Here is a 12,837-nt window from a genome sequence, read left to right on the forward strand (position 1 = left end):
CATCATGCCACAGACCTACTGTGACCCACACCATGCAGCTCTACACACTGCACTCATTATCATTAGTTCATGAATATGAAGTAAGTTCTGCACAAATGCTTAGATCTACAATGACCCCACAGGACCAAATAATATTTAAGGTGTGTGTATGAACAGTGGGGGGAAGCCGATCTTTCAGAGTCTCCATCTGTGAAATACACAACGTAAACAGGGTGACAGCCTGGTTGGTGTGTGTGTGTGTGTGTGTGTGTGTGTGTGTGTGTGTGTGTGTGTGTGTGTGTGTGTGTGTGTGTGTGTGTGTGTGTGTGTGTGTGTGTGTGTGTGTGTGTGTGTGTGTGTGTGTGTGTTCAGTGAGTGTTAGTACAGCAGGAAGTGCCTTCAGAGCCCAGTAAGATGTTTTTTTAGTGATGATGTCACAGCCCTGAGGCTGGGTCAGAAACAGGGAAGAGAGCTAGAGGTTGACCTTTCAGAAAGATCATCAGCATTGGTACTGATAGATGCAGATAATCCATCGATAGGCTATGCTATTCAAAGAGGGGGGGGGGGGGGGGGGGGGACCAGAGATGAAATCAGACAAATAAAGGAGCAAAATCACAGGGGGGATATAAAAGGAAAAAAGGAGGAACAAGAGGAACATTTAGATTGACCCTACGAGCCACAGAAGTATACTCTCATCAGATCATACACAGTTCACACCCCCACATATGGGATGTAACACTCATTACACATGATGAAGAGAAAAGGCATAATTACCCATCCAGAAGATAAGTCCTGAGGCACAGCAATCCCAGCGTCAGAGAGGAGGGAGGCAAGAGGGGGAGACGTTAACAAAAGGCAATCTGTTCTCTAATGTTTCACTCTATGAGAGAGCGGGTGTGTATCTCAGCTAGAGCTGTGTACCTGGTTTCCTGCAGCCACTGGTGGAAAGCGTTTGCGTGCTGAGCGAACTCCTGACGCAGCTTGTCGTTCTCCTCCTGTCTCCTCTGCTCCTTCTGCAGCTCCAGCTCTCGCTCCTACACACACAAACACAGTACACACACAGCAGTGAGCAGGGCTGAAGGCAGTGAGGCAGGTGAGTGTGTGTGTTTGGTGGCGGGGGGAACTCATCAAGCTTTAGATGGCCATCACTCACATTTTATGGAACAGCTATGATATGTTTCTATTTTATATAATGTAACAGACCTATTGGGAGGTCAAAAATGGAGTGGAAAGGAAACAGCAAAAGGAGAAAAAAAAGCAAACAAAAACATTAACACAGCTTCATCTTGTTTTGGGCTAGTGAAATCTAGAGTATTGTGTTTGTTTTATTTCAGGTGTTCCCTATTAAACACCACACAGCCTTATTAGATTGATAGCTGAACTGAAGTCACGTTTGAAAGGAAAAGGAGTGGATGAAACTTGGAATTTGGCAAAAAAAAACAACTGCTGTGGTATCAGAGGTTTTGTCAGTGTTTGCAGATCATCTGAGTTTAAGTCTCGGAATTTGGAGGATTTCCAGATCTGGAGAGAAAACGCTGGCTTGCTGTTCCTTTGAACTAAAGTCCTAAGGTCAGGATAGGGTCAGCGGCCACGCTCTGCTGAGTAGGGTCAGCAGCTACGCTCTGCTGAGTATTATTGATGTATGAAATGAACAGAAATAAGAGCAGGTTGTATCTGTGCATCAGTGTTGTAGCCCGGACTTGAGTCTGACTCGTGAGCTAAATTTAGAGACTCGTGACTTGACTTGGACTTGGACTCGTGCATTTGGACTCGCGATGACTCAAAAGGACTCGACTTTGTCATTAAAACCCTGAGGTTGACTTGGACTTGACTCAGACTTGAACACTGGAGACTTGAACCTGGACTTGGACTCGAGACAGTGACTTGACTACAACACTGCTGTGCATAAGTGTGTAACATAGTAGGCATGTATAATGTTTGAAGTACAGACCTTGATGATCTTCTGCAGGTTCCTCCAGGTCTCCTCCAGGGCCTCCATGGTGAACCAGGTGTAGGGGTTGGACACCACCTGGTAGCTTTTGATTTGCTGGTCCAGCTCGGCCAGCTGGTTGAAGTCTGCCTGTGCGGAGCTCAGCGAGGAGCGGAATGCTTCGTGGGCCTCCCGCAGTGCCCGGATCTCCTCCAGAGAGTTGCACCGGACCGGGTCTGTCAGATCCTCCTCAGCATTCTCAAACCAGCTGTTGAAGGCTGAGGCCTTCTTGGCAAATGTCAGGAACAAGTCCTCAACCTGTGGAGAAGAAGTCCACCTTAAAGTCAAGTTTACTTCTATTACATCAGGTTTGGTAAAATGCTTAGAGCAAAGCATGATGGTACTTTTCCCTTTACGTCATGGCCCGCCACTTTTTGGGTGAAAACTTTTACTGTCCTTTGCTCTAACAGTGTGTAAAGAAATCTTAACTCTGGTTTTTTTTCTTTTAAAAAATAATTCAGTCACCATCCTTGTTCTGGCCCCCTACCTTTCTGAAGTGCTCTTGAGCCTCCAGAAGCTTCTTCTTGCGGGCAGAGGAGTTGGACAGCAGCTGGTTCCAGCGCTTTATGAGGGCAGCATGACGAGCTTCGATGGCTTTTGATTGGACGTGCTGAGCAGCCAGCAGCTGGTCCTTGAGCGCTGTAATGTTGGTGATGCCCTCCTGCTGGAAGGCCTGCAGGCCAGCATCAAAGGTCTCCTGCACACACACAGAGAGGGGGGGTCAACAGAAGGAGGAATACAGTACAGGAGGAAATGTAATATTCTTTGGGGGGGTGCAGTACCTGCTTGGTGAGCAGAGTCTGCACAGAGGACAGGTCCCTGCCGTAGTCATCGGTCTTCAGGCTGTTCTCTTTCTCTCCTGAACACAAAACAACATTTGAACATACGGAGTGATGCATTATTGGCAAACAGGCTGAAGCTCTTCTAGAAGCCCAAAGCCTAAAAATAAATAAAAACCTTTCCTTCTTTTTTAGTGAATTAAAAGTAGTGTTAGGATTTATACACATATTTGGAGAACCAGTAGAAGCCACTTGATTAAGAATGAGATGATGTGTTCGTACCGATCCAGGACTCCACCACGTCGGCCTTCCAGTTGAACTGCAGGAAGGCAGAGTTTTCGTCCAGCTTGGCCTTCCTCTGAGCGGCGGCCCTCTCTAGCTCCGACACTTTTCCTCTCAGTGCCGACATCTTGGCACTGATGTTGTCTACATGGTGGTTGTTCTGTTGGAAACACATGCGATTATCATGGGAGAACGTTGTTTCTGTAGTCACACTGTACAGATCCACAGATGCTGATTGAATCAGAGCATCTTCTCTGGAGCCTCTACCTTCTTGATCAGCTCCTCCCCATTGGTGCACACGTCGTTGACTCTGTCCCTGTGCACGGTAAAGTCAGTCTCAAACGCTTCATGCTTCTTCAGCAAGCCCTGTGAGAAGGAGAGGTTTCCTCTGCATTCAGTAAACTCATCACTGAGGTTAAAACACATTTCTACTGGGATGTATCGTGGTGTTTAGCAGACCTGCACAGCAGCCAGTGTATCTCCGTAGTCCTCGCTCCCCACCAGATTCAACTTCTCATTAATCCACGCTTCTTCCTCTTCCACGTTCGCCACAAACTGCTGGTACTCCAGCGACTCCTCCAGTCTCTGTCCCCTGGGCAACACACAGTCATACATTTAAACAGCTATTTCTACTGTGTGTATATCTGTGTGTGTTTAAGCTCAGCAGGGGCTCACCTTGCTCCAGAGAGGTCTTTGAGCTCCTTCCAGTGGTCCACAAACTGAGCCAGCCTCTGCTGGATCTCTTCCTGGCCGATGGTGTTGTCATCAGACAGCTTCTTCCCAGTGTCCAGCACCGACTGCGAGAGCGAACACACACACACACACACACACACACACACACACACACACACACACACACACACACACACACACACACACACACACACACACACACACACACACACACACACACACACACACACACACACACACACACACACACACACACACACACACACACACACACACACACACACACACACACACTAATGACTGCATGCCAAAGCTACAATACTGTCCATAGCACTCCTCTGAGCAGTCAGCATCTCTGCTGGTTGCCTGGCAACATCACTGCGATGACTGGACAATGAAATAACTTTGCCAACCAAGAAATCCTTCAGGCGTAAAACTCTCCAACAAACATGTTAGTCCCACAGCTGAGATGCTTGTCTCCAACCTCAAAAGGTAAATCATTCCCAAACTGTTGCAAAATGTCCCAAATGTATCAACTGGCTAAATATAAAATGTGTAAATGATTGCTGTAGAACCTTTGGAGAACCACTGAGCAGAGTAAAAGAGGAGCCTCTCACCTGGATGGCGGGCTCGTGGGCCCCCAGCTCGGCCTCCAGCCTCTTGTGCTTCTTCCTCAGATTCTGCACTCCTGTCAAATCACGTCCGTAGTCCTCCGAACTCACAAGCAACTTCTTTTCTCTGTTTGGGGTGGAGGCAGAAATGTGTTCCTTTAGGTCGAGGGCAGTTTGGCTCACTTCAGACTCCCTTTATTTGAACATATTTTCTCCAAGTCTCATGGACCCTCGGTCTGTCCCCCTGCTCTCCTGTCCTCGTCTCGTGTGGAGATATTTCTACTTAGGGTGTATGTTACTTGATAATAGTACTCGACAGTCCTTTAAGTCATTTGTAAACATCTTTAGGTTTAGGAAAATGTATAAAGATCGAATAACCAGGTATGGTTGTGTTGACCTTTGACTGCGACTCTGGTTCCATGTTACTCTGCAAGCAGCTGTGACTGACAGACCATCCATCCAAGGGGCAGGTACTACTTACTTGATCCATGACTCTTCATCATCCAGGTCCCTGAAGAACTGGTGCAGGCGGTGGGACTCGTTGAGTTTGGCCCGGCGGCCGGCAGCCATGCTCTTAATCTTGGCGAAGCGGCCGTTGACGGCATCGCGCTTGTCCTTCACCTGGGAGGTGTCGAAGGCCTGGCTGCCCATCAGGCTGTCCGCCTGGCCGTTCAGATCTTTCAGACGATCCTGCATGGAGGGAGGGGGGGTTGGAGGCTTTCATTGGAACTCAGGGTGGCAATGCATCAGGATTTATACTTGTGAGGGGTGTAAAGCTGATAAACACTCTAACACACAGGGCCCACATCATTTTATGTGGCCCCTAACAATGAGGTCTGGGTCAGGGGGTTTTCAGAATCTTGTCTTTAAGAATATTAAAATACTATCCCTGAATTCAGATGATAATGACTTGAATGCATGCTTTGTGTGATGATAAGAAACCTATTTGATTCTTTCTGGTCTAAGGGCATGCATATTATATTGATTCACACATGCCTTTGTTACCAAACTCTTTTTTTTATATATTGTACAACATTGTTGAATATTTGTTTGCAATTATTTTCTCTCAACTTCTTTTTTCTGAGGTAGTGATTAATTCAGTTATTACTAAAATAAATAATAATCCAATGCCAGTTATAACCAGCGCTTTGAGGGCAACCATCATGCTGATGTGGCCCACGATGGAACTGTGTGTCATGATTAACAATGACCTACCTCATGTGCTGAGATATCGGCCTCCAGCAGCTGGTGTTTCTTCAGTAGGTTGTTGACCGAGGCCAGATCTTTGCCATAGTCCTCAGAGGCGAGGAGAGCTTCCACCTGAGAACAGAGAGCAGACGGTGAGACCCTCTTCTGTTGGTCGTACATCAGTGTGTGCACCTGTGTTGCCTGCAGGGGTCACCTCAGAGAGCCAGAAGTCGAAGTCCTTGATGCCGGTGTTGAAGTTCTGCTGCTTGTTGGCCTCCTTCAGTTTCTGGCTCTTCTCTGCTGACTTGTTGACCAGGAACTGCCACTGCTCGTCCAGAGCACTGAGGCGCGCCTGGGGAAGCAGGGAGTCATGTTAGAAGTTCATTTCATCAATGCATTTAATATTATGTTCTCTTACAAGACATGTGGAGAGCGTCTTCTGCTCATTTTCAACAGAATCCTAGTCTTTAAAGAGCATTGACGATCTGTGGAAAATGTATAATATAAGAGGTAGCAGCATGAGCTAATGCTAACATCCACAGGGCTCACAGCACCAGGTCCTGCAGGTCTGACCGTTTACAATTCCAAAGCTTAACACGATATGAATGTTAGAGATATTCTATAAACTACTTTTACTAGCTGCTATGGAATTCATATTTTGTGACTAAAAAGGAACCATCTAGTGCCAGAAATATACTGAAACAGTCTCCTGGATACTCTTAGTAGAGACACACTCATTGATACAGTTTGTTAAGAAACCCTTGCCAGGAACAAATATATGCATGACGGATAAAAGAACACCTTAAAGGTTTACCGCAGCATCTTTTGTAAAACATCTCTCTACTTCAGCTCCAACTCTTTCTTAAACTCTTACATGAGTATGCCTTTTTCCTTCTGAGTATCTCTAAATATTGTTCTGCTGTGAAGTCACATTCTTAATGGATAAAGAGTATTACACTGGAGGCTTTCTGACAGGTTCATGAGGACTGTACCTTGACTGCGTCCTCGCTGCCGGCACAGGCTCCCCTCTGGATCAGGGTGTTTCCGGTGTCGATGACCCCGCGGATCCGGTCTGCGTTGGCGTGCAGCTCGGCCTCGAACGCCTGATGTTTCTGATGCTTACTCTGACAGCAAACAGGCGGGGGGACACGGACACAGCATGAGAACCACAGTGGACAAGCTCCCATCTCATGGTTTGAATGTCTAGAAAGTGTCTATAAGTGACGAGCTACAGTCACTTCAACTAAGTTCAATTAATAAACTTTATCTTTATGAGGCTGACATTACCTTCAGTTAATGTCAGTTTCATGTCGTTTATACAATTATGTTTGGAAATCAACTAGAGATTAGAGGTTGAAAGACTACAAGGTAGAATATATACAGTAAAAAGGAGTTCAACACAGGAGACTATCTATCGCAGACAATGTGTCGGACAGCGACGGACACACAGGACAGATAGGTGAAGAACACAGAATGGCAGTGTGGAGGACAACATCTGCAACAAATGAACTACTAGAGGAAGAGTCACTTCAAAGTTGCTTCATTCTTGTATCTTTCCACATTTCCAGTGCCTTCTCCACTCCTCCAAGACACTGATAACCATCTTTAAACATCACTAACACAGCCAACGGCTTTTTGCACACAGATTTAGTCAGCTTGACACCAGTGCCCTTCATGAAAGACTCAAATTTCTTTTGAAGGTCTAATTTGATAATTAATGCTGTGGAATCTAACATCTGAAGCAAGTTTAAAGATAACCCCCTCTCAAGAATTGAAAATTAAAATGGAAGCCACAACAACTAATAGCCTTTGATGACAAAACAAACCTAGGATCAAATACGAAATGAACACAGAATGAAGCCTTTTTTTAAATTAACAAAATGAAAAGAAGCTGGCGCTGAACGGTGCTGATGAGGACAAACTGAAGATGGACGGAGTGCTTGTTCTACGTCGTGTCTAAACACACACACAGCAAAGACGTGGACACATGACAACCTGCGCGGTTGTTAGTCAGCTGACACACTACTCAAACTTACCAGCAGCTTGGACAGCTATAAAAAAATAAGACAGTGGGAGAAAAATTCAGTCTCACTTCAGACAGGACACAGGGAGGGATTTGACACGGTTAAAGAGTATCGTCAATAAAACAAGACAAATCAGATTAGCAATTTTAATTTAGCTAAGGACACAGGTCTCAATGACCAACAATCAGTCACTATCTGTGGAAATACATCCTGACTTACTTTCATGTACTATCTTTTCTATTAACTAAATGAATTAACTTCATCTGAGTTCCTCTTCAGGGAATTTGTGTGCTGGTTTCAGGTCTCCTGTGAACACAGCCTGTGCTGGCAGGGCAGAGTGTGTACCTGGATGTTGGTGGGGTCTTTGTAAGACTCGTCTGTTGCAGTTTGCAGCTTCTCGCTGATCCAGGCCTCGATCTCATCCACGTCCCTGCTGAACTGCTGCAGGGTCTGGGATTCTCCCAGCTTGGAGCGCTTTTCGATCATCTGAGCCTTCAGCCGGCGCCACCTTCAAATATCAAAAACACAGGCATGTTAAACGATGCCCCTTTTATCAGTAGGAAGATATGGTCTATACTTGAACAGGAAAGGAAAACATGCTTTCTCTTCCCTCGAGACATTAGAAAATAGTAAAGAAGTTTTATTAACTTTGTAGTAGTTATAGTGTATGGGGTTTCTTCATATTTCTGTAAAATATAGCAGGAACAAGCAGACATGTGGACTCGAGTCACATGACTTGGACTCGAGTCAGACTCGAGTCATGATTTTAATGACTTCAGACTTGACTTGATCAAATTCGGCATGACTTGCGACTCGACTTGGACTTGAATACTATTAACTCGAGACTTGACTCGGACTTTGCCTCTTTTACTTGTAATGACTTGACATGCCTCGAGTCAAAAGCTAAATTTCCTGATCATGGACATCCTTCCCTGCAATGCGAACCTGCGAAGCCCCAAAGACCGCAAAGTGAGAGAGCCGGCAGGCAAGTGCGAGCAATGCAATCATGTGGTGGATTTTGGCCTTTTTGGATTGGATCAGGGACCTAACCAGCGTGATTGGATAATCCCCGGGTTTCCCCTCATTAATATTCACGATTTCCCCGGATTTCATCAACGGAAAAGATGCAATTGTGCCACGGAAGGGAAGCCTAGTCGAGAGCTGTCCGTCTGGTCTGCGTCTCTCTCAGTTGCAATTGGCAGGTTTAAGATCCAGATTAGGTTCATGGTTGTGAATTATCTATGTAAATCGACTCTATAGATAACACGTTCATTCTACATGTTGAATGATGATAGCGTAATACAAATATAGGCTATACATACAATGACAAAACTGCCGTGGGCGATATGTTATCCGTATCCTTTGTTAAAATTAATGTTCAATAGCTCTATGCCAATGGGAACAACAGAACGTGCGCATTACATATGGACCAATGCGACACGTTCATTACGGCTGTGGACCGATAAACACTCAGTACCGTACGCACACCAACCGGCATTTGCGTGTTTAACACCGTGTTTAACACTGGCGTTACCGCCGCTTAACTTAAATAATGAAGAACTGCTTTTAATTACGACTTGGCCGAGATCTTAACGTGCTGTTCATGCGTTTCCCATGAATAGCCTACTACTATAACTCGGAGCGGAGCAGGATATAATGCGCATGTGCGACGTTGCTAGGCAACGTGTACAAAGGCTGGGGGGGTGGGGGGGGGATGCCCCCAGACCCCCCAGACCCCCCTACAACGGTTTAGTTTGTCACCTTTTTCAGCCCTTCTGAGTTTGCAGGTATGTACACAAATAACTAAGATTAGGGAGGTGTACTCTGTCTCTCTCTCTGTCTGTCTGTCTCTCAAGCGCCTACCCCCAGCACCTTTCATTGTGTGTAGTCATGCTGCTTAATTGTTATGCAGATTAAACATTGTTTTATTGAAATATTAGGTTTCTTTGTGATTTAAGCAAAATGTTGACCTACTGTAACTGGCATCCACTGAAGCATCAATGCCAGTTACATGCATCCACACAGTCCATGCCTCACTAGTCAAGGCGCTTTACCAACTTTAGGATGACAGTGGTGCCTTCCTTGCTCATACATTTCTAACCCACCATTCACACACAATACTTTGAAGGTCTTTGGGCGCATGCGTATATACAGATATATAAAATATATGCATAGTTTAATCTGTATGTATAAAAAAATACTGAAGATTAGGTTGATATGTTGAAATTGTGTGATCGTTAGTCTGATAATGGCATTATTAAGTGAAGAGTACATGATGACTTGTTCAGGACTCGAAGAAGCTTGGGACTTGGACTTGGACTCGACTTGGCTTTGGTGTTACTTGGACTTGGACTCGACTTGCCCTTCTCTGTCTTTACTTGGGACTTGACTTGGACTTGACTGCTGAGACTTGGGACTTACTTGGGACTTGCCAAACAGTGACTTGGTCCCACCTCTGGGAACAAGTGTGTCCTTTGTGTTTGTGTCAGAACCAAAGACTTCAAATTCCGCCGGAAATATTAGGAGACGACTGCAGCATTATCAGTTTCTCCGGTTTTATTATTTATAGGTATGTCTTTGAGTTAATTTGACACATTCATGTAAGACTGAAGTGAAGATGAAACTCAGGCCTGTCTGGATTTGAGGAGTGTGAATACAAACCAGTTAAAATATGTGTTTACTGTAACAGAGCGCTCCCTACCTGTCCAGGACCTCATTGCGGCGGTTGAAGATCTCTGGTTTGGCGTAATGGTCGGCTCCGACCAGCTGGTCAGCAAAGGACTGCAGAGCGGCGATCTTCTCCTCCTGTACAGCAGGGGAACATTTAAACTGTTTATAGAAAACCCCTACGGATTGAGTCCAGAGCTTTCCCTGAGCGGTAGAACCTCATAGTGACCTGCACGTTGATGGCCTTGTCAAAGTCCTCATGTTTCTTGATGAGGGCCTCCACGCTGTCCAGGGAGTCGCCCTTGTCGTCACTAGCAAGGAATGCTTCCCGAGCGGCCATCCAGTTCTCAGCCTGCTCACAGTCCCTGTTGAAGAGCTGCAGCTCCAGGCACTGGTCCAGCATCATGCGGCGCTGCACCCAGGCCTTCTCCAGGTCAGCACGCTCGTGGTCCAGAGCTTCTAGTTTCTGCTGGATCTCAGGACTGGCATAGTGGCCGCGCACCAGCAGCTGCTGACCAAACTGCTCGAAGGCCTGGAAGGTTCCAGCACGAGCATCGATCTCTGTGCGGTGTTCCTGGGAAAAGGAAACAGAAAAGAATGATTGATGGCCGGTGTTGGATGGCTAAAACCTGTGCTGACGTCTGCAATGTAGAGAAGGGAGGAGTTCAATACCTGGTGTCTCTCCAGAAGGGCCTCGGCTCCGGTCACATCTTTGGCCAGCTCCTCCGAGGACACCAGCCCCCGAATGCCATTAATCCAGGACATCAGGTCTCTGTGCACACATCGAGTTAGAGCTACAAACACTACACACACTCTCTACATTTCTTCAACGTAGATATCTCTCTCCCAGGGAAACCACATCATTCACAATCTATTTATTTGGCCCCGATTGGGTCTGTCGTTTTTACAACCCGTTTAGATTTGACAGCATCCACTCCCGCGTGACAAAAGCTCTGTCGCAGCATCAGAGGGTCAGCCTTGGCGTTTTCATCCCACAATATATGAATTTGACAGCTACAGTCGCTTCATAAAGCATCTTTTCAAAGTAGATTGATCAAAATAGCCCTTTTTTAATAAAGAAAGAAGACCACAGTTATGCATAGCTGAGTAAATGTTAAATCATATCACGGGATCATGGGATTTAAGAATAATGAATTACAAACTAGAAGCAAATGTTTTGGTTTGTGTAAATGTACTTTGTTACTCTCCAACACTGTCAGAGGATAACATAAATTCCTCTTGCTGCAGACCGCTGCAACGTTTTTCAGCATGGCGAACACTGACTGCAATGGGAGATACTACAGCGGCTAGGAAAGGTGGGGGTCCGGAGCTGCAGCCTGCTTACCCCCCAGTGGAGATGTCTCTAACGGGCAGGAGGTGAGGGGGAGGGACCGTGGGGAATGGTAGTTAGCTAATTCTTGATGGTTACATCTTAACTGGGTTGGAAAAACGAGACGCAGATAAAACCCAGCGGCTCTCTCCTCACCTAAAGTCAGACAGGAAGCGCTGCAGGTCGTGGGAGTTGCCCAGCTTGTCTTTGCGCTGGTCAGCCCGCCCCACCAGGCTGCTCCAGGCGGTGTTCAGCTCTGTGCATTTCTCCTGGATGTCGTCCACAGCCTCAGGGTGGGACTGGATCAGACGCTCCGCTGTCTCCCCGAGAGAGTTCACCTGAGCAGAGGAGGAGGGAAGTGAGTAAAGCCTCCAGGGAAATATTACTGATGTCGATCCTCTACATGTATTGACATAGATCAGACCTTATCTCCCAGCGCTGCCAGGTCCCTCTCAAAGCCCTCGTGTTTGCGCTGCAGAGCCTGCACACTGGCCAAGTCATGACCGTAGTTGTCTGTGTTGAGGGCCTGGTTCTTCTCCTCGATCCACTCTTTAGTTTCATCAGCGTCCCTGCGGAGAGAGAGACACACACACACACACACACAGTTCAAAGGCTGTGAAAGGAAAATGTGTGTGCTCAAACATCTGGGGCAGACTATGAGGTGTTCAGGGGGATCGCAAATATCAATGTGTCTGCTATTATCAGGACGATATTACGGTTGTTTCCAATAAAGTAATTAAAATAATTATATTATTATGAAAAAACTCAATCAGATCTTCTTTATTGTCACACTGCACCTCACACACAGTGAAATTCAGTCTTATCCAAATCCCTACAGACCGAGCGACAAAGAAATACAGACCTACTGTAATTGGTAGAAAAGGTTTTCCGTGAATGTGTATCATGAGCCAAGGGGAAAACAGAATTGTGAACATGTTGGTTTCTCTGCAGTGAAAATGAACACGGACCGTCGATGAGGGGGGTGTAATGTTATGGCTCTGGGAACTATCAAAGTCAAAGTGAGGTAGAAAGAAACTGGAGCTTCCAGAGAGCTGCAGGTGATGCCAGTGGTGTGTGTACCTGTGGAAGCGCTGCACCTCGTGGGCACTGCCCAGCATGTTGCTCCTCTCTTCAGCTAGCTGCTGCAGGGACCGCCAGCGATTGTTCAGCTCCTAAAAAATAAAGTCCTCTCAATGAAGCAGCACTCTAATCCTGCAGAGGCTTTCTGCTAGTATTTGTCTCCCAATTGGAATTGACCTGCAGTATGAGAACTGAACACATCCTCACTTAAAGA

The 12,837-nt window shown here is 46.2% G+C and overlaps 1 protein-coding gene across 5 annotated transcripts in view; it reads right to left on the minus strand.

The window, feature by feature from the left end:
* The window catches only part of sptan1 (spectrin alpha, non-erythrocytic 1), a 34,793-nt gene that overhangs the window by 2,384 nt on the left and 19,572 nt on the right, over positions 1–12,837 (minus strand). For 3 of the 5 annotated variants that reach the window (XM_063889135.1, XM_063889134.1, XM_063889132.1), the window contains 22 exons: positions 12,624–12,715; positions 11,968–12,112; positions 11,700–11,881; positions 10,886–10,985; positions 10,443–10,787; positions 10,248–10,351; positions 7,892–8,054; positions 7,559–7,573; positions 6,515–6,646; positions 5,737–5,874; positions 5,550–5,654; positions 4,816–5,024; positions 4,341–4,461; positions 3,706–3,827; positions 3,490–3,622; positions 3,298–3,396; positions 3,031–3,190; positions 2,752–2,828; positions 2,457–2,666; positions 1,931–2,227; positions 901–1,013; positions 754–771 (listed from right to left, as the gene is read on the minus strand). In XM_063889135.1, the coding sequence (XP_063745205.1) occupies positions 754–771; positions 901–1,013; positions 1,931–2,227; positions 2,457–2,666; positions 2,752–2,828; positions 3,031–3,190; positions 3,298–3,396; positions 3,490–3,622; positions 3,706–3,827; positions 4,341–4,461; positions 4,816–5,024; positions 5,550–5,654; positions 5,737–5,874; positions 6,515–6,646; positions 7,559–7,573; positions 7,892–8,054; positions 10,248–10,351; positions 10,443–10,787; positions 10,886–10,985; positions 11,700–11,881; positions 11,968–12,112; positions 12,624–12,715 (3,080 nt within the window). The remainder of the gene's footprint in view (positions 1–753; positions 772–900; positions 1,014–1,930; positions 2,228–2,456; positions 2,667–2,751; positions 2,829–3,030; positions 3,191–3,297; positions 3,397–3,489; positions 3,623–3,705; positions 3,828–4,340; positions 4,462–4,815; positions 5,025–5,549; positions 5,655–5,736; positions 5,875–6,514; positions 6,647–7,558; positions 7,574–7,891; positions 8,055–10,247; positions 10,352–10,442; positions 10,788–10,885; positions 10,986–11,699; positions 11,882–11,967; positions 12,113–12,623; positions 12,716–12,837) is intronic. The other 2 variants (XM_063889136.1, XM_063889133.1) reach the window with 1 other exon arrangement.

The sequence above is a fragment of the Eleginops maclovinus genome, chromosome 8, assembly GCF_036324505.1.
Source record: "Eleginops maclovinus isolate JMC-PN-2008 ecotype Puerto Natales chromosome 8, JC_Emac_rtc_rv5, whole genome shotgun sequence".
NCBI classification, from domain to species: domain Eukaryota; kingdom Metazoa; phylum Chordata; class Actinopteri; order Perciformes; family Eleginopidae; genus Eleginops; species Eleginops maclovinus.